Below are 27841 nucleotides of genomic sequence, written 5' to 3'. Positions count from 1 at the left end.
AACATCGGGAGCGGTAGACAAGATGGGGAGAGAGGGGGAAGGACACAAACACAACATTTGAGAGCAGGGACCGAGAGACATGGAGACATCGAAAGATCTGTGGGAGGGAGAGGGCTTTGGGGGGAAGGCATGTGAAGGGGGGGGGGGGGGTGGGAGAGGTATAAACATATGGACACTGCCAGGATTTCCAGGAAAGAAGTTGGAATTTCAAACAAGGTGGATCTGAGGTGAATTAGTGGGGGTAGAAAAGATCAAGGTTTTGGATGGGGGAAGATAAGAGATGGTGGTGAACAGCTGTTTTAAAGACCTGGAGGGAGGAGAGGGATTGAAGGGAGTGTCGGAGTTTGTTCCAGAGGCGGGAGAAAAGAGGAATGAAAGAGTGAAGGTGAGCAGAGAGCCGAGATTTCGGCAGTTTAACCATCAGAGGGTTGCTGGTAGATCTTGTTCCCGTCCTTCGTGTTCCCGTCCTTCGTCCTTACAGCTGTGCGTGCTCTTTTGTACATTGCCATCACTACTCTGATCAACCATTCCTCCACTCCTAACTTCCTCAATGCCCATGTCACTACTTCACGTGGAACCCTATCGAATGCTTTCTCCAGATCAACAAACCCAAGAAACAACTTCTTCCTCTTCTCCATATACTTCTCCTGCAACTGCCTCACAATAAAAAACACGTCTGTCGTTCCTCTTCCTGGCATAAATCCAAACTGCATTTCGTCAATCTTCACTTTCTTCCTTATCCTCCTCTCCAACACCCTTTCCAATACCTGCATTCCAAGCTCCAATAACTTTATCGCTCGATACGAGCCACAGTCCAGAGGGTCACCTTTCCCCTTGTATAGAGGGACGAGGGTACTCAGTTCCCAATCCACTGGAATGCGGCCTTCTTTCACCACCAGATTGCAGATCTCTGTCATTCTCTTCACACCACAATTTCCCGCTGCCTTCAACATATCTCCCACAACTCCCGTCGGCCCTCCCACTTTTCTACTCTTCATTGCTTTTATCGCTTCTGGTGTTGGGCTAGTGGCTAGGGTGTCAGCTTAGGATCCTAGGATCCTGGGTTCGAATCCCAGTCGATCGCTGAATTAACGCCAGGGGGGTTGACTCAGCCTGTCATCCTTCCGAGGTCGGCTAATTGAGGACCAGTTCACTGGTAATTCCCTGTTTGTCGTTAAAGGTGGCAAAAAGGGTTGGCGTCAGGAAGGGCATCCGGCCGTAAAACATTGCTTCAAAAAGGGGACCGAAAAACAACAACAACCACGGTTCCCGAAAAAGGCCAACCCCCGCTTGCGGGGAAAAATGGCCTCTAAAGGTGGTTTATTTTATATTGCTTTTATCGCTTCCTCAACTTCCTTCTCGGTTATCTTCTCTGCCGGTCCTAAAACTGGGTTACTCTCTATGTTGCCATCCCATTCATTCTCTGCATTCAACAGTATTTCCATATATCTCTTCCATCTTCCTTTAATTCCATCTGGGTCCACAACGATTTGTCCCACTTCATCCTTCAAGCAGCTCACCTCCATCACATCACACCTCTCTTTCGCTATCTGCTTCGCAATCCTGAATACCGCTCTCTGACCCTCTTCCGAATCCAAGCGTTCTCCGAACATTTTTCTACATGCCTCCTGCGCCTTTGCTCCCTCTTTCTTTGCAGCCTTCTTGGTTGCCTTATAACTTTCATGCTCTGCTTTTTCTGCTCCTGTACCCTTCGCCTTCTGCCACTGCTTGAACTTCTTCCTCTTCTCGTCAATCCTCTTTCCAACTTCATCATCCCACCACCATGTTTCCGAGGGCCTCGGTGGTCCTTTTGTCCATCCACATACCTCACCAACGGCTCCCAACAGTATCTTTCATTGACATCCAACCATGTTCAAGCTCAACCACATCATCCTCCACCATACTCAGCCTCTCTTTTAATAGTCTAGTAGGAAGACTAGGTCCCCCTGCACCCCCCGGAGATATACTTCTAATCAGTGTTTCTAGATTGGAAAAAATGTGTAGAAAATGACTAGCTATGGCCCCAAGCTGAAATAATGTCCCACATACCATTTTTATGCAAATTACTGCTGCCATTATCAAAAAAAGACTAGGTCCCCCTGCACCCCCCGGAGATATACTTCTAATCAGTGTTTCTAGATTGGAAAAAATGTGTAGAAAATGACTAGCTATGGCCCCAAGCTGACAAAATGTCCCACATACCATTTTTATGCAAATTACTGCTGCCATTATCAAAAAAAGACTAGGTCCCCCTGCACCCCCCGGAGATATACTTCTAATCAGTGTTTCTAGATTGGAAAAAATGTGTAGAAAATGACTAGCTATGGCCCCAAGCTGAAAAAATGTCCCACATACCATTTTTATGCAAATTACTGCTGCCATTATCAAAAAAAGACTAGGTCCCCCTGCACCCCCCGGAGATATACTGAAACTGGCAGTGACTGGTGATTGAAATGCGGTGCCTTTTTGTGTTTCAGGTCGAGGTACGTGAACTCCCCACGATCTACAGCAACCAGGAAGAGACTGATACCAGGGTGGTTCTGTACCTCCATCATGCTGCTACCATCGGATACAAGAACGCTGTAGTCAGAACACCGGACACAGACATCCTCCTGATCCTGCTCCACCATGCCCACAACATCAAGCTGACGGTGTACCTGGATACAGGGTCAGGGAAGCATCGCCAACTTGTCAACGTCTCTGAGCTGGCAGAATCCCTGGGAGAGGACTACTGTGCCACTCTCCTGGGGTACTATGTGTTCAGCGGAGAAGACTGCACCAGTGCCTTCAAAGGGAAGGGAAAAGTCGGGCCCTTGAAAAAGCTGGAGAAGAATCCCAGGTTTCACAGGGCATTCGGTGAATTTCACAGGGTATTTAGAAAAATAAAACTTTGTGTTAACGTCTGTGTAGACGGACCTTAATATGAGTCTATTATTTCGTAAAACTGTGATTATTTTGTAAATAAAGCACTAATTAGCATACTAGTATACCATAGACACATGTAATCATGTTATGAATAGTTCTATCATGATCTATGCCCTTCAAAACATGGGTCTAGACACCTTCATTTTTCAATTATCTGCAATATTGGCTGAGATATGTCAAAAATCGTTTTTTTGATAATGGCAGCAGTAATTTGCATAAAAATGGTATGTGGGACATTGTTTCAGCTTGGGGCCATAGCTAGTCATTTTCTACACATTTTTTCCAATCTAGAAACACTGATTAGAAGTATATCTCCGGGGGGGTGCAGGGGGACCTAGTCTTTTTTTGATAATGGCAGCAGTAATTTGCATAAAAATGGTATGTGGGACATTTTTTCAGCTTGGGGCCATAGCTAGTCATTTTCTACACATTGTTTCCAATCTAGAAACACTGATTAGAAGTATATCTCCGGGGGGTGCAGGGGGACCTAGTCTTCCTACTAGACTATAATGCCTCCCTCACTGTCACCTCTTTCAACCTCCACACCTTCATTCTCGGTTGGTACTTCACCCGCCGAGCTCTCCTCGCACCTTTCACCCTTATGTCGCAGACAACCAAGTGGTGCTGTGAAACAGCCTCCTCCCCCGGGATCACCTTTGTGTCCCGGAGGTGCCCCCTATCTCGCCTACGCACCAGCAGGTAGTCAACGGTTGTCGTCGACCCACCTGACGTGTATGTAACAAGCTTATTATCCCTTTTCTGGAACTGAGTATTACAAATCAACAAATCAGCTCCATCAGCAAACTCCAAAATCCTTTCACCTTCTCCATTTCTCACACCATATCCGTAACCCCCATGAACTCCCTCAAAACCGTCCATACTCCTTCCCAGATGTCCATTTAGGTCTCCTCCTACCACAACAACTTCCTCATCTTTCACGTTTTACATCAGCTTCTCTATAGCACACCAGAACTTGTCCTTCTCTTCATCGCTCCGACCAACCTGCGTAGCTCCGACCTTCCACAACGGACACTCTGATGATGTTCACCAAGAGCTTTCCAATCATCATTTTCACCATCATCAACCTTTCACTCACTCTAGTCACACTCACCACACTGTCTACAAACTCCTCAGAAAACAGGACACCAACACCATTCACGCCCTCCGGGCACCCTTGCCACGCAAACTTGTATTTCTGTCCCTGCCTACCCTTCACCATTCTCACACCACTTCCCTTCCATCTCGTCTCCTGCACACAACATATGTACACTCTTCTTCTGACCAATACTTCCACCACTTCTCCTGATCTCCCTGTCATTGTCCCTACATTCCATGTCCCAAATCTCAGAAACCGATCTCCATGTCGGGCATCAGACGTTTCGTCGTCATAAATGGAATGATTTCCACCCTTGCTTCGATCGGGTTCCCCACCTTGAGTTTTGACGAGGGAGTGGGGTCCCCCACGGGGTACTTCGGGCTGTACCCTGCCCATATGTAGTCGTAATTGTCATGGTTCTCTTTTTGAGGCAATGTTTTTATGGCCGGATGCCCTTCCTGGCGCCAACCCTTTTAGTCGCCTCTTATGACACGCAGGGATACGGTGTACCTATTCTAAACCGGGGTACATACCGGGTACACACCGGGTAAAGAAGAGGTCACCATAAAACATAAACACAAATCTGTATTAACTTGCACTATGCTACTGGACCTTTTGCTGCACCGTAATATGTTGCACCATACTGCACAGACCCTGTTCTGTATTTAGCACTCACGTACCAAAAATCCAAAGCTGTGACATGATGAATCTGAAATCTGAAAACTTGGCATAACGAACCTGAGCAAGAATGGAGAGAATTCCCAGAACGGCAATGAATGCCGCAACACTCTCAGAAGAGAAGCCCATGATCTGTGGAAATAAAAACAAAGATGTCACAAACTTTACTCCAACTTACAAAGTTTTCACCAAAGCAGCAGAACTGCTCGTCTTCAACACTCCAACGATAAATGTAACTTTTCATTTTTACTTCATTGATTAGATTTGGCAAAAAAGTTTTGGTAAACAAAGATTTCCACATTCCAGCTCCAAAAGGCAATACTACCCATTAATAATGCCCGACACTGAAATTCTGCTGGTCGAGTGCACAGGTGATTGACGTTGACAATATTAATTTTGTACAGGAAAATAAATCGAACATTAGAACGTCATCTCAAAAACACCAAACAATTTGACTCGATGTCAGAAAACCCAACATTGTGCATCAAGATCTTTCCAGAAATTAGGATTCACAATGTGGTGCGAGACCAGGATGAAAAAATGGCAATCGATCAATTCCCAGTGCATTTCGCTCAACCTTAGGAAATCGTATGCAAGAAAGAATTAAAACGCCATTTAATAAATATATTGAGAATCTTCGAGAAAGCCAGCATCTATATTTATAAGAGCGAGTTGCCCGCCGCCACATGTGTCATGCTCTTTTTTGTTTGCACATTTCCATACCCCTTGGCCAATTGCCCCAAAATTTGCTGTACCACATTATTTTAACGCATGGTAGGTCAACATCATGATAAAAACTTGCATTTGTCAATCAAATTTATGTTAAAACAAGAAATAATGGTGCTCGAGCATCAGATGAACCGACCCTTCCATGTCACCGCGTTACGTTCAAGGTCAATTTATTTGTCAGGAATCTAACCAATTGTATCCAAGTTCTGTCTTTACAATTTAGTATGCAGAATCCTACTCTTAATTTGCAATTTGTCACTGGCTTTCACACCAATACAATTTTTTTTATGGACCCGAGGCATCAAAAAGCTACATACAGTTCCTTCAGAAAGTATTCACATCCCTTGACTTATTTTACATTTTGTTGTTACAGGCTGAATTTAAAATGGATTAAACGGAGATTTGTTTTTGGTCATTAATCTACACATAATACGTCAAAGTGGAATTTTTTTTAAATATAAATTTTACAAAATAATTTAAAAATGAAAAGCTTAAAAACGTCTCGAGTCAATAAGTATTCAAGCCCTTTGCTATGACACTCCAAATTGAGCTCCGGTGCATCCAATTTCCTTTGATCATCCTCGAGATGTCTCTACAACATGTTTGGAGTCCACCTGTGGCCAATTCAATTGATTGGACATGATTGAGAAAGAAACACACCTTTCTATATAAGGGCCCACAGTTGACAGTGCATGTCAGAGCAGAAACTCTACCATAAAGTCCATGGAACTGTCCATAACACTCCGAGATAGAATTGTGAGGATGCATAGATCTGGGGAAGGATATAAAACAATTTCTAGAGTGTTGAAAGCTCCCAAAAGCATAGTGAGCTCCATCATTAGGAAATGGAAAGACTATGGACCTACCCAGATTCTTCCTAGAGCTGTCTGTCCGACCAAACTGAGCAACCAGGCAAGAAGGACCTTGATCAGGGAGGTGACCAATAACCCAATGGACACTCTGACAGAACTACAGAGTTCCTTGGCTGAGATGGGAGAACTTTCCGAAAGAACAAGTCTCTGCAGCATTTTACAAATAATTCACCAAATGTCCGTCCGTACATTTGAATGTACCGCAAAAACGGCTCAACCGATCGCAACGATATTTTGGGTGGGTATTTCTGGGACCCCTGGGAGTAAAATAGGCTATATTGTTTTTCCAATTTTTCCAAGTTTTCCAATTTTCCCAAACACGATGGAATAATATTTACCAATATGAACAGTGATGTGGCTTCTGTTGAAATTCTACAAATAGTTTATTCTACGTACCAGGAGAGAGTAGATCGACTCCTGACGAACTCTTCCTATATAAACGTGCGGCTCCGAAGTGACATGGCAGCGTGTGCAAAGCGACTGAGAAACAGGTGTAGCGGCCACTTCCGTGTTACAGATTCGGCGCGCACTCTTCACACATAAACATGCGACTGAGAAAGACGTGTAGCGGCCGCTTCCGTTTTGCCGAATTCAATCTTTTTTCAAAATGGGCGCCATGTACTGTTTAGATTTTGATGATTTGCGTGTGATATGATTCAACAGATGTTTATATGAATCATTTAATATAAAAAAAACCCTTCAATTTCTGATATTTTGCCTTTTCATTTGGGCCTCGCAATTGAAGCCCCGCCCATAGGGCGGGTACCGTTGCTAGTTTTACAAATCTAAGCTTTATGGGAGAGTGGCCAGACAAGCCATTCATGAGAAAAAGGCACATGACAGCATGCCTGGGGTTTGCAAAAAGGCACGTGAAAGATTCAGAGCACGAGGCAAAATATTCTGTGGATTTATGAGAAGAAAATTGAACTCTTTGGCCTGAATGCAAAGTGCTACAACTGGTGGAAACCGAGCACAGCTCATCACCCATCTAACACCATCCCGGCCATGAAGGATGGGGGTGGCAGCATCATGCTATGGGGATGCTTTTCAGTGGCAGGGACTGGGAGACTTGTCAGGATAGAGCGAAGAATGAATGGAGCCAAATAAAGGCAAATCCTTGAGGAGAAACTGCTTCAGAGTGCAAAAGACCTTAGACTGCGACGAAGATTTATGTTCCAACAGAACAATGACCCCAAGCATACAGCCAAAGCAACACTGGAATGGCTTCAGAACAATTCACAACAATGGCTTCAGAATAAGAATGTTAAAGTCCTTGAGTTGCCCAGCCAAAGTCTAAACTTGAATCCCATTGAGAATCTGTGGAAAGACTTCAAGATTTCTGCTCACCGATGCTCCCCATCCAACTTGACAGAGCTTGAGCAAATCTGCAAGGAATAATGTGAGAAACTCCCCAAATCCAGATGTACAAAGCTGATACAGGCATGCCCAAGAAGATTAGAATCTGTAATCGCTGCTAAAGGTGCTTCGACAAAGTAATGACTCGTGTGGCCCGAATACTTCTGTAAATTAGATATTTCTGTATTTCATTTTCAATACATTTGTAAACATTTCTAAAAGCATGTTTTCACTTTGATATGTGGTATTATGTGTAGATCGGTGACAAAAAATTTAAATTTATGTGGTATTATGTGTAGATCGGTGACAAAAAATTTAAATTTAATCCATTTTAAAATCAGGCTGTAACACAACAAAATGTGAAAAAGTCAATGAGTGTGAATACTTTCTGAAGGCATTGTATATCGAGCAGTTTCAAATGGAGCACCTCGCCACCATTAGAGCATTTAAATTGCATCAGATGTGGCAATAAATGTGAATAGTTACTCCCAGCTTGCTGGGTTGTTTTTCTTACAGACCGGAGGCATCAAAAACCTACATACAAGGTGTTTATAAAGTCCTTATCTATTTAGTTACCCGTTATTTCTCTGAAATAGATAGAGACTTTATAAACACCCTGTACAGTGCCTTCTTCTTCGATGATGAGTCTTCTATGACAGAAGACACCATTTACATTTTTGCTTCCTCCATCCATACCCCGTTTAGAATCCCACGTGGGCATGGGCAACGTGCTGGTGGAAATTAATGCATGATGGGTCCATAGTCACCACAGAGTAAGTAGTTGTCGCACAATCCTGTACAACCAAAACACAAGGAAATGAGGTCATCTGATCTGGTTCATCATTGCAGTGCTGCACTCCCGGGTTAATCTTCACTTCTCCCCTCTCTACCCTCACATCCCCTTATCCACCACTACCCCCATCCACCTCCAGTTCTCTCTCATCCTTCCCTAAATTTAGGCTCAATATTCCAATTATTTTGCTCTTCTGACATCTACATATATTTATGTTTCCCAAGTCCTCCTAACATCGACCAGTTCCATCGAGGGAGTTTGACGACGTTGCATAAACAATGAGACAGATAACAGCACCTTGGCATGGTGAGTGGCTCGATCATAAAATGGTCAAAAGGCTTTAATTCAATCATTATGGCTGCTGACTTCACAGTTTTATGTCATCTTGTTTACAATTGCACACGAATGTTAAAGATCCCATTACATGACATGAAAGAATACACACTTGGGAGAGTATCATAGACTAATAAATTGGATGGAGTTGCATTGCTTGTTTGTCCTTGTGCGATCCTGATAAAAATGGAAAAGCATGTTTGTCCTTGGAAAACGCTATCGTCTTTGGTGTTCATAACAACTAGTGAAATATACCCCATAAACATGAACCAGATGTCCGACAGGATGGTGCAGAGGTAGTGCACTTAGTTTTGAGCTAATCTAGTTTGGGTTTACTCATCAGCCCCAAAATTACTTTTTTATCTCATAAAAACAGCCGACGATGTGCTGCTCAACATGCACGTGCAAACTGACATCGCCAGCTTGTATGGAGGACACTGCCTTTTGTTGTTGAAGAGGAAATACTACAGTTTGCTCAACCGGACACTTTTATTTACAGAGTTTTTCAAGCAAAAGTAATTTTTGATGTTTTCCTTCCTTTTCAAATCTCGTTTGAATGTTGCCTTGGCTTTATGTTTTTGGCCCTCGGCTGTTACGTTTTTGCTGTTCAGTTTGTTTCCGTATTCCAGGTATGCAGCACATCGCTTAATAATTTTTCATTAATGAACATGATTATAAATAATTTAGTTGATATATGTGGGAAAATTACATGCCCAGACCAGGAATCGAAATCTGATCTGGGCATGTAATTTTCCCACATACATCAAAATTATTTATCTAATATATCAATCCCACATATCTAAGCCTGGTGTTGGCTTAGCGGTTTAGGGTGCCGGCTTGGGATCCTAGGATCCTGGGTTCGAATCCCGGTCGATCGCTGAATTAACACCAGGGGGGTTGACTCAGACTGTCATCCTTCCGAGGTCGGCAAATTGAGTACCAGTTTCCTGGTAATTCCCTGTGTGTCTCAAGAGGCGACTAACAGGGTTGATGGCAGGAAGGGCATCCGGCCATAAAACATTGCTCCAAAAAGGGGACCATGGTGCCCAAAAAAGGCCAACCCCTGCTCTGCGGGGGAAAATGGCCTCTAAAGGTGGTTCTTCTTCTTCTTCATACCAATTTAATTATTTATCATCCTGCTCATTTATTTAATTTTGTTTCACTATGCCCCGAGTGGTGTTTATAATAGAGTACATGGATTTCTCCCCCATTGGAGGAAGACCCTCTCATGTTCAGGCCGTTGGTGCTCCTAGAGTTGGCAGCAAGTGCCCCGGAAGCATCGACAGAAAAAGAGTGGCAATCATATGTGTGGGAAAATTGCATGCTTGGTCAGGGTCACCCAGATGGCAGAGCACTGGTACGGTTCACCAGGGAACCTGGGTTCGATTCCTGGTCTGGGCATGTAATTTTCCCACATATATCAATTTAATAATGATTTTGCATTAGATTTTCCTCTGTGTGCATTTGGTTTTCTTTGCAGAACGAGAAAACTTTTCAAATGTTATCACTTCATAGTTCTCAATAGAGAAGCTTCACATGGAGATGTAAAGTCAAATGCCCAGTTTGCATTTAGATATTTAAGATCCCACAGTATCTCTTAAGAGAGTAGACCACTGTGTGCCATTGGTACACTGGCCAAATTCCCTACCTGTATGTGGATGTTAGGTTAGATCAAGTTTATGTCAAGAAATGGGTTAGTACTGTCAGCTGTAGCTGTTGCCACAAGATGTTGAAAGAAATATGATGTTGCACAACATTGTATTTTGTGCCGTTTCAAGCAGTTTTGAAGTAAAACACAATGCGTGCATGCGTATATAAGCAAACACACTTTGTTTCAAGATCTTAATTACTGATAAGTTACAAATAGTCATGTCAAACATGGTGAAAGTTGTCAATTGGATTTGTTTCAAGTCCTTGCATCAGCGACAGTTTCGTGCTCAGTGAACGATTCCGAATTTCAGACGTTTGAGTTGAGATGCAATTTGAATTCGGGAAGATTCCGGTTGAGAATTCAGGTTCAGGAATTTGAGATTCAGGTTGAGATTCAGGAAGGTCAGATGTTGGAGTTGAGGTGCAATTTGTTGATCTAGTGCAACCAATGCAACAAAATGAAAAGACAAGATCTATGTGCTGGAGAGAATGGAAAATCCAACCATGGCTGTTTGACCTTTTCTTCCTAAATGACGTGACATAGCATTTGATTGACAAGAGCATGGACGTGCAGGGAAAGAACAAAAGTTTCTTGGAAATGGGTTCATTTCAAAGATGGAACTTTTCTGCCAGCATTTGAGTAACGGTGGCTAAATCGCTGCGCTGATACTTGAATAATGATGAATATAAATGGCCGTTGCATGCAGGGCTTTCTTTGTAATGTGGTGCCAGTTTTCATCAATGTTGATGCTTCAACTTACCTGTGAGAGACAACATTTTATGGATTGAATCTGTGAAAGACAAAACTAAGCAACAGAATTGCTGCTGGGATAGGAGAAGCTGAGCTGAGATTGCATTTTTCCCAATCTAGAGCAAACTGCTAGAAATACCTGGAAATGCACTCTCGTGGTTTGCCTTGCGTGATGAATCACAAATGATGAAGATATATTTGTTATCCCTTGAGGTGATGTTTTCACATCATGTGCAAAGTACCAGAAATTGGCCCGAAAATTTCAACGATCTTAACCTTTGCAGTTTTATTGTTGTTATAGAAATAAGCTTATTAGCGAGCCACTCAGGTAGTAATAGTGACCTGGAGTCATCACTTAAGGTTAGGGCAAATGTTCTAAAAGGTCATCTGGTGTACACCGTATCCCTACACATCGTAAGAGGCGACTAAGGGTTGGCGTCAGGAAGGGCATCCGGCCATAAGAACATTGCCTCAAACAGGGAACCATGATTGTCATGGGGCCCGCAAGGCTAACCCTCGCTCTAGTGGGGAAAAATGGCCTTAAAACGATCATTCATTTTTTTCATTCAAGTAGTGCCCCAGCAGGAGTACAATTGGCTGTAGTGGCATGGATGGCACATACGAGAATGACGAGACTAAAGTGAAAGAAGAAGAACCACTTTTACAGGCCATTTTTCCCCGCAAAGCGGGGGGTTGGCCTTTTCAGGCACCGTGGTCCCCTTTTTGAAGTAATGTTTTATGGCCGGATTCTCTTCCTGCCGCCAACCCTGTTAGTCGCCTCTTGTGACACACAGGGAATTACCAGTGAACTGGTACTCAATTTGCCGACCTCGGAAGGATGACAGGCTGAGTCAACCGCCCTGGCGTTAATTCAGCGATCGACCGGGATTCGAACCCAGGATCCTAGGATCCCAAGCCGGCACCCTAACCGCAAAGCCAACACCAGGCTAAATGAGAATAAAATGGAAGATCTAAAATTTTAATGTTCAAACCAGTTTAATTAAACCAGGTTAATTTTAATGTCCAGGTTCATTAACAACAATAATCACCATATGCTGATCAGCAGCTGGAATTTCCACAATGTGTGCAATTTCTGTTTCAATTTAAACGTTTGGGTTATTTATATAAGTTACGCAGCAGACCCGTTCCTGCACTGTCGGCCTTAATCAAAAGACAGCATGTTGTAGTTCACTAACAAACTGTATGTCATTCTGTGTGTCTCGATGAGGATGTAAAATGAAGTAAATAAAGCACGAAAAAAATGATATTTTTTCAGAACAGATAATAACTGCCACCAAAAGTGGACAGAGGTTTTTTCACCTCTGCCTGCCTGTGGGTTTGTCTGTGAGCACGATATATCAAAAAGTTATGGACGAATTCGGATGAAACTTGGTGGACAGGTTGGGTGTGACAAGGACGAATCAATTCGATTTTGGTGAAGATCTGAATCTGGATACGATATTTTTTAAAAGTGATTCCTTACCATTGAGACAACAACAACAACATGCATTTTAAAGGCCATTTTCCCTGCTAGAGCGGACGTTAGCCTTGCGGTCCCCATGACAATCTTCTCCATTTTGCCCTATTTTCTGCATCTCTCCTTGTTAACCCCCTTGCCCGCATTTCTTCTTCCACCATCTTTAGCTCTATTCCCATCATCTTTCGCAATTCATCATTTGTCTTCCTCTCTCTCAACGATACTCCGCACATCCGTCGAACCATTCGCATTTCCACCCTTTCCAACCTTCGTTGCTGCTCTACGTTAATTACCCATGTCTCGCTCCCATAAATCATAACACTTCTCACACATGCAGCATACACCTTTCCCTTCAGCTTCAACGACACTCCCCTCATCATCAGCACGCCACTCAATTCCCGAAACTCCTTCCATGCATATCTCACTCGAGCAACCGTTGCCGAGTCTGATCCACCTTCTCCATTCAGCATGTCTCCGAGGTAGCAAAATGTTTTCACACCTTCCAGCTTCACGCCATCTCCAAGATCCAACTCAACATTTCCTCCATCTGCAGCTCCCTCTGTGCACACCTTACATTTGTATGTAGCTGCCACACTGGTTAACGACCCTCTCAGACCACTTCATTTTTGATGAACCCACTCAGCGCACATTGTACACTGAATGGAGTTCACTCCGACACCCTTCCTACACACAGCACAGGGCCACTTCCCAGTTCTTTCCACCTCACCACATGCTTTACCACTTGCCATCACCTTCGTCTTTCCGATATTCACCTTCAGACCTTTTGTCTCCATACATTCCTTCCACGTGTTCATCTTTTCCTTCAGTCCATCCATACTTTCCGCAATCAACACCAGATCATCTGCATACAACAACTCCCACGGTAAACCCTCCTTTACGTTCTGAGCCAGCACCTCCATCACAGCTACAAATAGTAGTGGACTTAGTACCGACCCCTGATGCACTCCCACCTTCACCTCAAACTCACCACTGTTCCCGTCCTTCGTCCTTACAGCTGTGCGCGCTCTATTGAACATTGCCATCACTACTCTGATCAACCATTCCTCCACTCCTAACTTCCTCAATGCCCATGTCAATACTTTGCGTGGAACCCGATCGAATGCTTTCGCCAGATCAACAAACCCAAGAAACAACTTCTTCCTCTTCTCCAAGTACTTCTCCTGCAACTGCCTCACAATGAAAAGCGCGTCTGTCGTTCCTCTTCCTGGCATGAATCCAAACTGCATTTCGCCGATCTTCACTTTCTTCCTTATCCTCCTCTCCAACACCCTTTCCAATACCTTCATTCCATGCTCCAATAACTTTATCGCTCGGTACGAGCCACACTCCAGAGGGTCACCTTTCCCCTTGCATAGAGGGATGAGGGTACTCAGTTCCCAATCCACTGGAATGTGGCCTTCTTTCAACACCAGATTACAGATCCCTGTCATTCTCTTCACACCCCAACTTCCTGCTGCCTTCAACATATCTCCCACAATTCCCGTCGGCCCTCCCGCTTTTCTTCCCTTCATTGCTTTTATCGCTTCCTCAACTTCCTTCTCAGTTATCTTCTCTGCCGGTCATAAAACTGGGTTACTCTCTATGTTGCCATCCCATTCATTCTCTGTATTCAACAGCATTTCCATATATCTTTTCCATACATCTTTTCCATCTTCCTTTAATTCCATCTGGGTCGACAACGATTTGTCCCACTTCATCCTTCAAGCAACTCACCCCCATCACATCACACCTCTCTTTCGCTATCTGCTTTGCAATCCTGAATACTGCTTTCTGACCCTCTTCCGAATCCAAGCGTTCTCTGAACATTTTCCTACATGCCTCCTGCGCCTTTGCTACCTCTTTCTTTGCAGCCTTCCTGGCTGCCTTATAACTTTCATGCTCTGCTGTTTCTGGTCCCGTACGCTTCGCCTTCTGCCACTGCTTGAACTTCTTCCTCTTCTCGTCAATCCTCTTTCCAACTTCATCATCCCACCACCATGTTTCCGAGTGCCTCGGTGGTCCTTTTGTCCATCCACATACCTCACCAACGGCTCCCAACAGACCAGCTTTCATTGACATCAAACCACTTTCAAGCTCAACAACATCATCCTCGACCCTACTCAGCCTCTCTTTTAATGCCTCCCTTACTGTCACCTCTTTCAACCTCCACACCTTCATTCTCGGTTGGTACTTCACCCACCGAGCTCTCCTCGCACCTTTCACCCTTACGTCGCAGACAACCAAGTGGTGCTGTGAAACAGCCTCCTCCCCCGGGATCACCTTTGTGTCCCGGAGGTGCCCCCTATCTCGCCTACGCACCATCAGGTAGTCAACGGTTGTCGTCGACCCACCTGACGTGTATGTAACAAGCTTATTGTCCTCTTTCTGGAACTGAGTATGACAAATCAACAAATCAGCTCCATCAGCAAACTCCAAAATCCTTTCACCTTCTCCATTTCTCACACCATATCCGTAACCCCCATGAACTCCGTCAAAACCATCCATACTCCTTCCCACATGTCCATTTAGGTCTCCTCCTACCACAACAACTCCCTCATCTTTCACGTTTTCCATCAGCTTCTCTATCGCACACCAGAACTTGTCCTTCTCTTCATCGCTTCGACCAACCTGTGGAGCATATCCCGAGATGACGTTCACCAAGAGCTTTCCAATCATCATTTTTCACCATCATCAACCTATCACTCACTCCAGTCACACTCACCACACTGTCTACAAACTCCTCAGAAAACAGGACACCAACACCATTCACGCCCTCCAGGCACCCTTGCCACACAAACTTGTATTTCTGTCCCTGCCTACCCTTCACCATTCTCACACCACTTCCCTTCCATCTTGTCTCTTGCACACAACATATGTCCACTCTTCTTCTGACCAATACTTCCACCACTTCTCCTGATCTCCCTGTCATTGTCCCTACATTCCACGTCCCAAACCTCAGAAACCGATCTCCACTTCGGGCTGTACCCTGCCCACATGTAGTTGTAATTGTCATGGTTCTCTTTTTGAGGCAACGTTTTTATGGCCGGATGCCCTTCCTTACGCCAACCCTCTTAGTCGCCTCTTACGACATGCAGGGATACGGCGTACCTATTCTTATCCAGGGTACACACTGGGAAACGTTTAAAACATGGAAATTCTGGGGGGTGGGGTGGGGGGGGGGGGGGGCGGCGTCAGCATCACGGCTGCGGTTTAAACATATTTAAATAAATATTTAAAGAAAACCATGAAAAACAATCTGGGAAAAGTCTCTAAGTGAGAACGTGGATTTGAGAAAGCAGGAGCAGAGGTGAAAGAAAAACGAGATATAGGGGGCGGGGCACAAGTCGAGACGAGGAGGCCGCACGAGACACCAGGCCGCACGAGGTGCACGAGGCGCGAACAAAGAAACGACTAATTACACACAAATTTGCAACAACGACAAAACCAAAACCAAATAGAAACACACAATAACACATACACAACAAAATACGCAGCGGAAATTTGACAAAGAAACGAACGGGAAAACACTCAAACTTTGATGCCATGGAGAGATCGAAGAAGCAAGCCCCGTCGCTCGAGGGACCGGAAGTCCTGAATAGGGCCTAAAACAATATACTGTACCAGTCAGACCTCAACATTCGCGGACGCAACATTCACGGATCCCGCATATTCACGGTTCATAACATGTAAACTGCTTCTACATTCGCACTTTGCAAATTCGCAGTTTAAATTTTTATGGCGTAGCCCATAGGGCAAAGCCGTCTAGAACAGTGTTTGTCCGTCCGTATGTATGCATGTATGTCCCCTCAAACGTATACCAATCAGAGCTGAGGATCTAATTACATGACAGGGTGATGTGATTACTTCTGATGTCATTACGGCGGTACGGCGGCTAACTCTCCAAACTCCGGCATTTTGATTCCAATTTCGTTGAGGCCGAACATATCGTCGAACCTGTCATTTATCACAATCGCCATGCTCTACCTTTACGTATTCATTCAGTGTGAAACACAAACAAACCGATTGTTAAAATGACCATCAAATGTCGAGAGAATTGGCGTTATGGCTCTTGGACAAATTAAGCCGAGGTTTCTTAATACAGTAGTGTATCGTTTCAGTAGTATCGTTTTCGTAATAGTAATAATAATAATATAGTAAATGTTACCATAATACTTTAATCCCAATGTCGTGAATACAAAGTTAATGGAATGAAGCGGTGTATGGTTCATGAATCAATGATAAGCGGTGTAGGGTACTAACAACAGTGGAATTAAGGAATTCACCTCGGCTTTTTGATAGTATGTTATTAACCCAACCATTATGGGGTATATAGATTACAGTAGATCTACCCTCAGTTCTATAAATAAAACTTACCTCACGGATGTCGGGATTCCTCCAAATTTCTTTGTTTCATGTTATAAACAGCATTAGCGACTGTTTAAAAAGCGAATAATGTGTGTTTGTGGTGTATAATATTTTACAAGCACGGCGACGCCGCTGTTAGACTTTCATCTTGTTTTTACACATCAGGACTGGTCTCCTACATCGACCACTTCTGATATTAATTCCATCTGGGAATTCTTCCACAGAAACCTGCTCTCTTATGCACAGATTCATCCCATCTAGTCTTTAATTATCGTACCCATCCTCCCACTCTTTGTACTCTGAATCATGTGGTGAGGCAGCTGCTTTAAAACAACTTGCATTATCTTCCTGGAAGGCAAATCCAACTGAAGACAACCTCGGATCATTCCAAAAAGCTCGCAACAAGTGTGTCTACTATCTGGAGAGAGAGAAAGAAAACAACATCTGTGCAATCTCAAGAATGAGTTTTCAAATTTGTCCCCCCCCCCCCTCTAAAACTTGGTGGCGCCTTGTCGAGACTTGCATCCTCCACCCTCTCCATGATTTGTTCCCTGAGGTATCTGCAGGATGCACGTGGTCCACCAGAAACCCCCTCCTAGTGAAACTGCCTAAAACCAGAACCACTACTCACCTCCACTCATTTATTCCTCTTTTGCCCACCTGTGGAACTACCTTCCATGTACACTTCGATCTCATTCTCCCTCCAGGTCTTCAAGACAGCTGTTCACCACCATCTCAAGTCATCCCCCATCCAAAATCATGATCTTTTCTACACCTGTTAAACCACTCCACCCTCCCAAAATTCTTGCTTATGTATCCGTCTCATCCACCCTTTGCGTTCTCCCATACCCATCATTACCTGCACCCCTAGTTTGTTCGCCTCCCCCTATTTTCTCCCTCCACCCTGCTGTTCCCTTTTTTTATGTTGTGTCCTGATTTGTTTTGTGTCATAGCTCTTCCATGAGCCTAGACCATGTAGTCATTTTTTTCCCCTCCAATCAAACAATGCCCCCATATTTGTGGATTTGACATTCGTGGCATTTTGTTATGCTGTACAGTCGGATCCCCCACGAATGTCGGGGTCCGAATGTACAGTATAACACGATATCTCAAAAAGCTATGGATGGATTTGGATGAAACCTTGTGGACAGGTTGGATGTGTGACAATGACCAACTGATTAAATTATGGTGAAGAACTGAATGTGAGGTTTTTTTTACATTTTTTAAATTGTCTTGAGTGATTCTTCACCATTGAGAGATGGGGCAAAAAACGATATATAGCATGATTTCTCAAAAAGTGATGGATGGATTCCACCGAAACTCAGTGGATGAGTTGGGTAGGTGACAAGAACAAGCATACTCATAGTGGGCAGTTAACGTGTTATGCTCCCATTACCGCTTCTTCGTCTTTAATGCAGAAAGCGGGCTTTTAAAATAAGCACCTTTGAGATTAAACAGACAAAAAATTTGTTCCAAGTGAATGGATTATTAGATTTACAACGACACCCTTTTTATTATGTGATAGCAAGCATCCCATCCTTGTCTTTGTCTTTGTCTACCTGTAGATTTATTTTCCTCACTGATGTTTTTATTGTCAGTTATCTACCCTTCCCTCCACACCACTGTCAACCTTTACAACTGTTTTATCCGGCTCTTTCCTGGACCTTGCTTGGCCTTTATTAAAAAGATGATCCCAGTCGAGGAAGTAGTCATAATTAAAAGTCGAAGGATCTGAAAACAGATGAACCAAAGTTAAAGATTCTTTGAAAGATATTTGTTCATTAATATGGTTACTTCATAAGCTATGGAGAATGGCAGCATATGATATACAAGTGTCACATTTAGATTAACCCGTTTGTGTTTGTTTGTTTAAATAGCAGTTTCGTCAATTATCGTCAATTATCCTGGTGAGCTAATTGACGCTATGTCAAGGTGAGCTATCCTGGTTTTTGTCAATTATCCTGTTGAGCTCCAATGCAGCGTAAAGTGATCCCATGAATTGGTTGCATTAATTTTCATTAAGTCTATTCTCCAAGCTCACTTGGCGCAGGTAAAGGAAGAAGCTGGAGTACTGGCCAGCCTCGGGTAGGTATGACAAGAACACTGTGATGCAGATGAGAAGTACAGTCGAATCTTGACCAACCTTGCGTAGAGACTGCAATGGGTAAACGAGTGGGAGTAATGGGTCATTGGTAGTTTTACAAACGAAGGTGATGAAAGGAGCAGAGTATTATGATTAAAGGAAATAAAACAGTAGCAGAACACAGACGGCAAGTTGAGGAGAGGCAGGCTCACCGCAAAAGGGTCTGCCTGTTCCCACGAGATTGGAGCCCCCCATGATGCGGGGCGCATCTTCTCAGGCAGCGACTCTGGCAGGGCTAACAGGATGAAGCAGATGTCGAGCAGAGAAATAGCAGTCGCAAGCACGACGACGACACCGTTGCCATATGACTCGCTCAAGTAGGCGCCGATAGCGGGGCTTGTCACAAGGCTCGCTGCAAATGTTGCTGAGACCTAAACAAGTGAGGGAGAAAAAGTGTTCAATTTGCTCTTCTCAGTTCCAGAAGGCAATCTATTGGGGACATTACTGATCGATTCATAAGGCAGTCATTCAAGTCTCTTGGCGAACAAGGCCACATTAATGATAATAATTACCCATCAGGCTTGAACAAACCATTAATGTAGCCATTATTATCCCTCTCCTTTATCCCGACACTTCTCTTGAAAACCCACATGCAACATGGTGATGTAATCGGAATTATTCATGAACTTTCTATTGTTAAAAAATAAAAGAGATGATACTCTTTAAAAAAGTTTTTTTTTTTTTCATGGTGAACATGTGTATATTCTACAATGAGCTCGACAGAACATCAAGGACATTATTAGAAAACAGACACACACGAACGGTATATGGGATTTGAACATGGATTTCCTACATTTTGAGCCAGCGGTTCAGTTGGGAATATAAAAAGCCCAACATAAAGTTTCAAACCCCACAAGAAAGTTTTAAACAAAGTTTCAAGTTTACAAAAAAACCCCAGACACTTCAGGCCAAACCATACCAATCGAAATGTCACAGGTGCACAGGATATGTGTGGATGCAATGCAGTGGTGTGGTGGGAGACAGATCACAGAAGGCATAAGCTGGGTAAAAACAAACCATCAGATAAGGGTAAATAGGAATAAGGAAACTGCGGGTAACACAATGTGCAGATTATTAATAATGAGGCCAAGGAGAAAATTAGAACTCGAGGAATGACAAGCACATGTGATAAGGTTGAGAAGAGTATTTTAAAATGCCGTGAAAGGAAGGAATACACCGGGTGTCCACAAAGTCGCACATCATAGGAAATTATTTAATTGATTATTTATCATAGGAAATAAAATTATTGAATTCAACAATTAGCCCGGATATGTTGAACAACATTCAAAGAAACCTGCTTTTCCGTTTACAAACAAGTTTTGAGATTGGTGGGACACATTTCGAACAACTGATGCAGCCAACATTACAAATAAATGTTTTGCCTATGATGCGTGTCTTTGTGGACACCCTGTAGTGCATAGAAGAGGGAGATGGGTCTGTCTGTACAAAGGTGGGAGTGGAGGATTGAATGGACGTTGCAAACGAAGAGTTGGCAGGAGAGTGCAGATCGGGGATTTGGCAAAAATGTGGTGGAGATCGAAAGGTGAGGTAAGGGAATGCAAATCTGTAGGAGGTGGTGGGGAGGTAGATCTGCCGGGGGAGGGAAGTGGATCTGTCGGGGGCAGGGACGAGGATCTGGAGGGGGTGGGGGATGGGTTGAGAAGAATAAAGAGGTATTTTAGGTAAGGGGAGTGGGGGGTTGGGAGATTGTGGTCGGAGAGGAAAAGGTTCAGGTAGGATAGATATAACGTTCCGAGTTTTGATGTGCAATGAGGTGTGATAGGAGTTGTTTGACTCACCAAACCATAGGCAGTGCTGCGTTCATGTTCTTGAGTTACGTCGGCCACATACGCAAACACAACGGAGAAAGTGACGGAGAATATTCCCGAAATAGATATGACGGCAAAATACCACCTAGGAATTGAGGGGTGTGAAGAACAAAATAGTACAAAAGTTGGGATTCAAAAGTCCAAAATCTTTCACAAGAATCTAAAAATGGTGTTTTGTTCATTCATCTATGAACAGATGCTTCAATTTACAGCAACTATTGTTTAAGTCAGTTGAAGGTACAGATCTCAAAAAAAAATTTCACATTTGGAAAACCACCTTATTGATTTGTTTTGACTTTTATGGAAGTATGCACACAGTTGTTTCCAACATACCAGGGGCTGATATGCATAAGTGGGATGGGGATGCAAGTGAAGAAAACAGTGAGCAGCAAAAACGACTTCCGGCCCCAGACGTCAGAGAGCGCACCGATAAGAGGCGCACTCAAGAAGGACAGCAAACCCTATAAGAGAGGAGTACGAGGCTTTTGGAACTGGATTTTGCTGATGATCCTTCAAACTATTCAGTTACCCATACAAATAAAGCTGAGAAAGTGCATATCCATCTTACCAACATTGTCTGCATTTCACTGACCTTCACTCCCTGAATCAGGCCATTCATCAGGAATGTGTGCTGCGGAAATGTTGCATACAGGACCTGCACAGAGAAATCATAACCAGAAACAAGACAAGTAAAGATACATTCAAAGTACACCGCCCCCATGCCAAATAATTAAATATCCTACAGCGCGGCATTGCCGGGGCGCCTCCGGCACCCGGCAATACCGCAGTGCAGCTCATAGACGCTGCATTGGAAGGGAGAAAAAAACCACCTTTAGAGGCCATTTTTCCCCGCAAGCGGGGGTTGGCCTTTTTCGGGGACCGTGGTTGTTGTTGTTTTTTGGGTCCCCTTTTTGAAGCAATGTTTTACGGCCGGATGCCCTTCCTGCCACCAACCCTTTTTGTCGCCTTTTACGACAAGCAGGGAATTACCAGTGAACTGGTACTCAATTTGCCGACCTCGGAAGGATGACAGGCTGAGTCAACCCCCCTGGCGTTAATTCAGCGATCGACCGGGATTCGAACCCAGGATCGTAGGATCCTCAATAAAAGATTATCACAAAATATTTTCTTAATCAATTGGCTAATAGCATAACTAAACCACGAGTGCTTCATCCGAAGATGTATCTTTTAGAAATTTAATTAAATAAGTCATTACTAAAAAATTAAATAATTAATTGATTAATCAATAAATAATTAATCAATTAATCAATAAATAATTAATCGATTAAATGATTAATCAATAAATCATAAATATCCTTGATAGCCACATCACTTGGTCACTGTCATGTCCAAATATTAGCTTCCAAGCTCAAAAGGTGCCTGAGATATTGGCCAAATGAGAAAGAAAATAAATAAATGATTAATAATGAAAATAAATAAATAATAATCATTAAAAAATTAAATTATTAATCAATTCGGTCACAGAACACATAAACCACCACCATTTCATCAGAATCTATAAGTGATTTTTTTTTTTTTTTTGTAATTAATCGAATAATCAAATAATTAATCGATTAATTGATTAATTGATCAATCAAGAAATCAAAAATATCCTTGATAGCCACATCACTTGGTCACACATGTCCAAATATTAGCTTCCGAGCTCAAAAGGTGCCTGATATATTGGCCAAATGAGAAAGAAAATAAATAAATGATTAATAATGAAAATAAATAAATAAATCATTAAGAAAATTAAATTATTAATCAATTCGGTCATAGAACACATAAACCCCCATCATTTCATCAGAATCTGTAACAAAAAAAAAAAAAAAAATGTAGTCATTAATCGAATAATTAAATAATTAATCGATTAATTAATAAATCAAAAATAGCCTTTGCAACCAAATCACCTGGTCATTGGCATGTCCAAATATCAGCTTCCTAACTCAAAAGGTGCCTGAGTTAATGGTCAGAAGAGAAAGGAAATTTGATTAATTAAATAAGTACTTACTTAATCGCTAGTAATTAAATAACTCCTCAATTTATTGATTAATCAATAAACAAAAAATACGGTTTTTGAAAAAGGACTTGCTCACTATTGTGCTGAAATTTCAGCTTCCGAACTCAAAAGGTGCCTGAGTTGATGGTCAGAAGAGAAAGGAAATTTGATTAATTAAATAAGTACTTAATTAATCGCTAATACTTAAATAACTCCACAATTAATTGATTATTCAAAAAACAAAAAATACGGTTTTTGAAAAAGGACTTGCTCACTATTGTGCCGAAATTTCAGCTTCCTAGCTCAAACGATAGCTAAGATATCGCCCGGACAAACAAACAAGAAAACAAGAAAACAACCAAGAAAGAAAACAACCAAGAAAACAAACAACCAGAGTGAAAACTGAGTACTCCCTTTCAGCGTGCGTCACTGCCGAGCCCCCTTCGGTGCCCAGCAATGACGATTTGCAATGCCTGGAGATGGCATAGGAAAGGTGCGGTGTACAAAAAATCTGAAAATTTCAAAAAAATTCTAATGGTGGTTTGATGGCATGCTGAGACGTGCATTTGAATGAAGCACCCTATAGCTGGTTCAAAACGACAAGAAAATGTGAGTTTGAACGAGCCACAGGGCAGAAGTTAAATATCCCAGCATGACATTGGACACATAGACATGGAGACACGGAGCGAGCAAGTGATAGAAATTCAGAGGAAGGATTTGAGGGAGAGTGCATGAGTCTTGCAGTTTAGCAAAACTCCTGTCTCACTCCCACTGGGGCACTTTGTGTACCAGAGATATCTAAAGGGCTCACGTGCCCATACCCACCGCAGGATTGTGTGGCATGGACACCCTCACAGTCCCCCGCCCCCACCATTGACTATGAGGTGTTATCACCACAGAGGTTATTTAGGGTGCCTTGCCTACTAACAATCACCTCAACCCGACTTGCTCTTTTTGGTTCTTGCTACAAATTTCATCTCACTACAAGTATTCTCCTATCATGCCTGATGCCTTTTGTTGATTTTTCTTTAAAACTTGCCCCACCCTCATCCCTTCTCCTCCATTTGATTTTATTCCTTCCCCTTGTACTTCAGCTACTCAGCCTGTCATCCTTCCGAGGTCAGCAAATTGAGTACCAGCTTGCTGGGATGAATTATCCCGGTGTGTACCCAGATTTAGAATAGGTACACCGTATCCCTGCGCATCGTAAGAGGCGACTAAGGGTTGGCATCAGGAAGGGCATCTGGCCATAAAAAAAAACAGCCTCAAACAGGGAACCATGATCGTCATGATTCGCCTAGCAGGCTGAGCTGAGTCGGTCGTCCTGTGTATTTGATTGATTCTGTTGGATTTAGCGTGTGCTGTCGTGTTATGCTTTGTGTGAATGATTGTGATGGATCCCCGTTTCGTTTCCTGGCTTATGGCGGCGTGTCTGCCCGTGAGATTTGCAGTACTTTGGTTTTTACTCGCCACCAAGTTGAAAATTTCGAACTGTAAGTACCCGCCATGTTTTTTCGTTGAGCCTCACGCAGCCCCGGTGTGCGCCTCTCAACAAGACTACTTTTCCCCGTCTCGTCCCACCGCTCGTCCCTTCGCCGGTCGCCCGCCCCATCGCTCATCCCACCGCTCGCCCCATCGCTCATCCCACTGCCCGCCCCATCGTTCATCCCACCGCTCGCCCCACCTCTGCACGCACCGCTGTATGTACCGAGCTCGACTATCCGCTCTAACTCCTCTATCCCGAAGCCTATTCGCTACACTCGGCAAAAACTTTTGTCTTTAAACAACACCACTCGATTGACTCCTGGACTCGTGTCAGGCCTCAGAGAACTTGAAATCGGCGTTGGTCTCCCGAGAAAACGCACAAAGCGAGGCGGGAGGAGAAAGCAGAAAAAAATACCGATTGTGATTTCTCTTCGCCACCAGCGACGGCCCGGCCCACATTAAAAGAATTCCTGCGAAAAAGTGTCCCGTCAACTTCAATAACCTCATCTATCCCTGTAGAACATACACAGCACCAAAACAACACCGTTCTGACCTGTATCTCGCCTTATTCAACGCTCAGTCTGTAAGTAGTCCTGACAAGCGAACCAAAATTACCTCTTTTATTCAAGATAATGATATTGACGTGCTTTTTCTGACCGAAACTTGGCTCCGACCCAGTGGCAACGAAGCGAGGTGTGCTGATCTCACCCCACCTGGATACACCCTGCAGTCATTTCCTCGCTCCTCTCGGGGTGGGGGCGTGGCTGTTATTTACAGAGACAACTTCTCTCCCTTTGTCTCCACCACGACCTTTTCGTTTGACCATTCATCCTACGAGCTAGCCCATGTCACCTTCACTCTGTCAGAAAACACTCTTCATTTCTTCTGCCTCTACCGACCTCCACCTAACCGGAAAAACAAGCTTACTGACTCTATGTTCGTGACCCAGCTTCCTAATCTGCTCGACCACTGCAATACTCTTCCTAGTTTTGTCTTGATTCTTGGAGATTTCAACATCCACTACGACCAACCACGACCAACCACAACATCCTCTCACTTCAAAGATCATTGACCTCCTTTCTACTTTTAGTCTGTCTCAGTCTGTCTCCCAACCTACACACGTTAAAGGACACATCCTGGATTGGTTAGTGCACAGATGCGATGATCAGTTGGTGCAGTCCACGTCAGTGACCTGTGCCATCAACTCGGACCACTTCTGTGTCACCAGCCACCTGAGTATTGCTGTTCCTCGTCTTCAGCCCACCTTCATCACTGCCCGCAACATTCGTGCCATCGACCGTTCTGCCTTTAAAGAGGATCTTCACACCCGTCTCTCTGGCCGTTCCTATGTCACTGCAGAAGACCTTGACTGTTGCCTCTGCACAGCGTTGGACTGTCATGCTCCAGCGACACGGCGCGCCATTCCCAGATGCAGGAGTACTCCGTGGTTCAGCGCAGTCAGCGAAGTCAGGGCTGCCAAAATGGAACGATGACGTGCCGAGAGACAGTGGCTGAAGACTGGCCTCACAGTCCATAAACAGTTGTATAACATAGCTAAAAGACTCATCATAAAAATCATTCTGAAAGCAAAAACGTCATATATTTCTGATCGGATTACGAGGAGCTCCTCCTGCAAGCAACTGTTCAGCATTACCAACCGCCTCTTTGCCACCAAAAATAAATCCGTTCTTCCCACTGTGTTTCCTCAAAACGAACTACCCCAACGCTTCCTGCATTTCTTTCACAATAGAATTCAGTCAATAAGAAACAATCTTGACAAGCAGTCACTCCTTTCCTTCGATGATGCTGAACACTGCTTTCACAGATGACCTCTTAGTTCATTTACTCCTGTTACTGAGGAAATTGTCAAATGTACAATCCTCAAGTCAAACACAAAAACATGTGATCTTGACCCCCTTCCCACCGATTTGTTTATCGAGTGTTTGGACACCCTCCTCCCATTTATTACTGCAGTTATCAATGATTCTCTGACTACGGGTTCATTTCCACTTCTCTTTAAACAAGCTCTTGTTAAACCACTTCTTAAAAAGCCCACCCTTGACCTTAACGACATGAAAAATTACCGTCCTATCTCCAACCTGTCTTTCCTGTCAAAGATCACAGAAAGAATTGTGCTATCACAGATGAATGACCATCTAGTTTCAAATAATCTTTTCAATTCTCGCCAGTCAGCATATAGACCAGGCCATAGTACAGAGACCGCTCTCCTAAGAATAACCAATGATCTTCTGACCTCTCTTGACTGTGGTAAGGTTTCCGTTCTTGCTCTTTTGGACTTGTCTGCCACCTTTGACACGATTGACCATAGTGTCTTAATTCGTCGTCTTGAAATCACATTTGGTATAACTGGTACTCCCCTTTCTTGGCTGATGTCCTATCTTACTGATAGAGTGCAAACAGTTGTTGTCAATGGCCAGAAATCAGCCCCTTCTCCGCTTTCCTTTGGCGTTCCCCAGGGCTCAGTCCTGGGACCTATCCTCTTTCTTTTGTACACTCAGCCTCTATTTGATCTTGTTGCCAGACATTCAGTTGATCACCACGCCTTTGCGGACGACAATCAGCTGTACAAAGGAAGCACGATTCAACAAATCGTGCCCACTGTTGAAGTGTTAGAAGGCTGTATTGCCGACGTGAAGGCGTGGATGACCCAAAACAAACTTCAGCTGAACGATGCTAAAACAGAGTCTATGATTGTAAGATCGCACAGATGTCCTCTACAATGTTCACTTCCTACCAATATTCATGTTGGTGAAACCGATGTAAACTTTGTTTCGTCGGCCAAGAACCTTGGTGTGGTTTTCGACTGTACCATGACATTTTCCAAGCAAGTACTTCAAGCTTGCAAATCAGCATACTTTCAGCTGCGAAAGATCGCATCCATTCGCCACTTTCTTACTCCTCAAGCTGCTCTAACTCTGGTCTGTGCCCTTGTCCTCTCAAGGCTAGACTATTGCAATTCTTTGTATGCTGGCTGCCCTCAGTTTCTCTTGGATAAGTTACAAAAGGTTCAAAACTCTGCCGCTCGTCTTGTCTGTAAGGCGAAGAAGTCTGACCATGTTACTCCGCTTCTTGAATCTTTACACTGGCTGCCTGTCTCTGCTCGTGTGCAACACAAAATTTGCACACTATGTTATAAATCATTGTGTGGAACGGGACCTCACTATCTCTCCGATTTGCTCACTCTCTATGAACCTTGGCGACGGCTTCGTTCAAGCGACGACTCTATGACCTTAGAGCTGCCGCGCACCAGCACCAAGTCGTTTGGCGAGAAATCCTTTTCCTTTGCTGCACCTCTGCTCTGGAATGACTTGCCTTCCTCCGTTCGACATGTTGACTCTC

General features: G+C 43.6%; 1 protein-coding gene across 6 annotated transcripts in view; it reads right to left on the bottom strand.

Annotated features, from left to right (window-relative positions):
* SLC71A1 (solute carrier family 71 member 1) overlaps positions 1 to 27841 on the bottom strand; it is a 67451-nt gene that overhangs the window by 14324 nt on the left and 25286 nt on the right. For 3 of the 6 annotated variants that reach the window (XM_068097086.2, XM_068097068.2, XM_068097072.2), the window contains exons 3-8: positions 21566 to 21652; positions 21331 to 21458; positions 20968 to 21082; positions 19321 to 19539; positions 19067 to 19180; positions 4760 to 4831 (exon numbers count right to left, since the gene is read on the bottom strand). In XM_068097086.2, the coding sequence (XP_067953187.1) occupies positions 4760 to 4831; positions 19067 to 19180; positions 19321 to 19539; positions 20968 to 21082; positions 21331 to 21458; positions 21566 to 21652 (735 nt within the window). The remainder of the gene's footprint in view (positions 1 to 4759; positions 4832 to 19066; positions 19181 to 19320; positions 19540 to 20967; positions 21083 to 21330; positions 21459 to 21565; positions 21653 to 27841) is intronic. The other 3 variants (XM_078769716.1, XM_068097080.2, XM_078769714.1) reach the window with 1 other exon arrangement.

This window comes from Myxine glutinosa, chromosome 1, assembly GCF_964187855.1.
Source record: "Myxine glutinosa chromosome 1, kmMyxGlut1.1, whole genome shotgun sequence".
NCBI classification, from domain to species: domain Eukaryota; kingdom Metazoa; phylum Chordata; class Myxini; order Myxiniformes; family Myxinidae; genus Myxine; species Myxine glutinosa.
The sequence above is the reverse complement of the archived record's forward strand: the minus strand, read 5'-3'. Positions and strand labels throughout refer to the sequence as shown.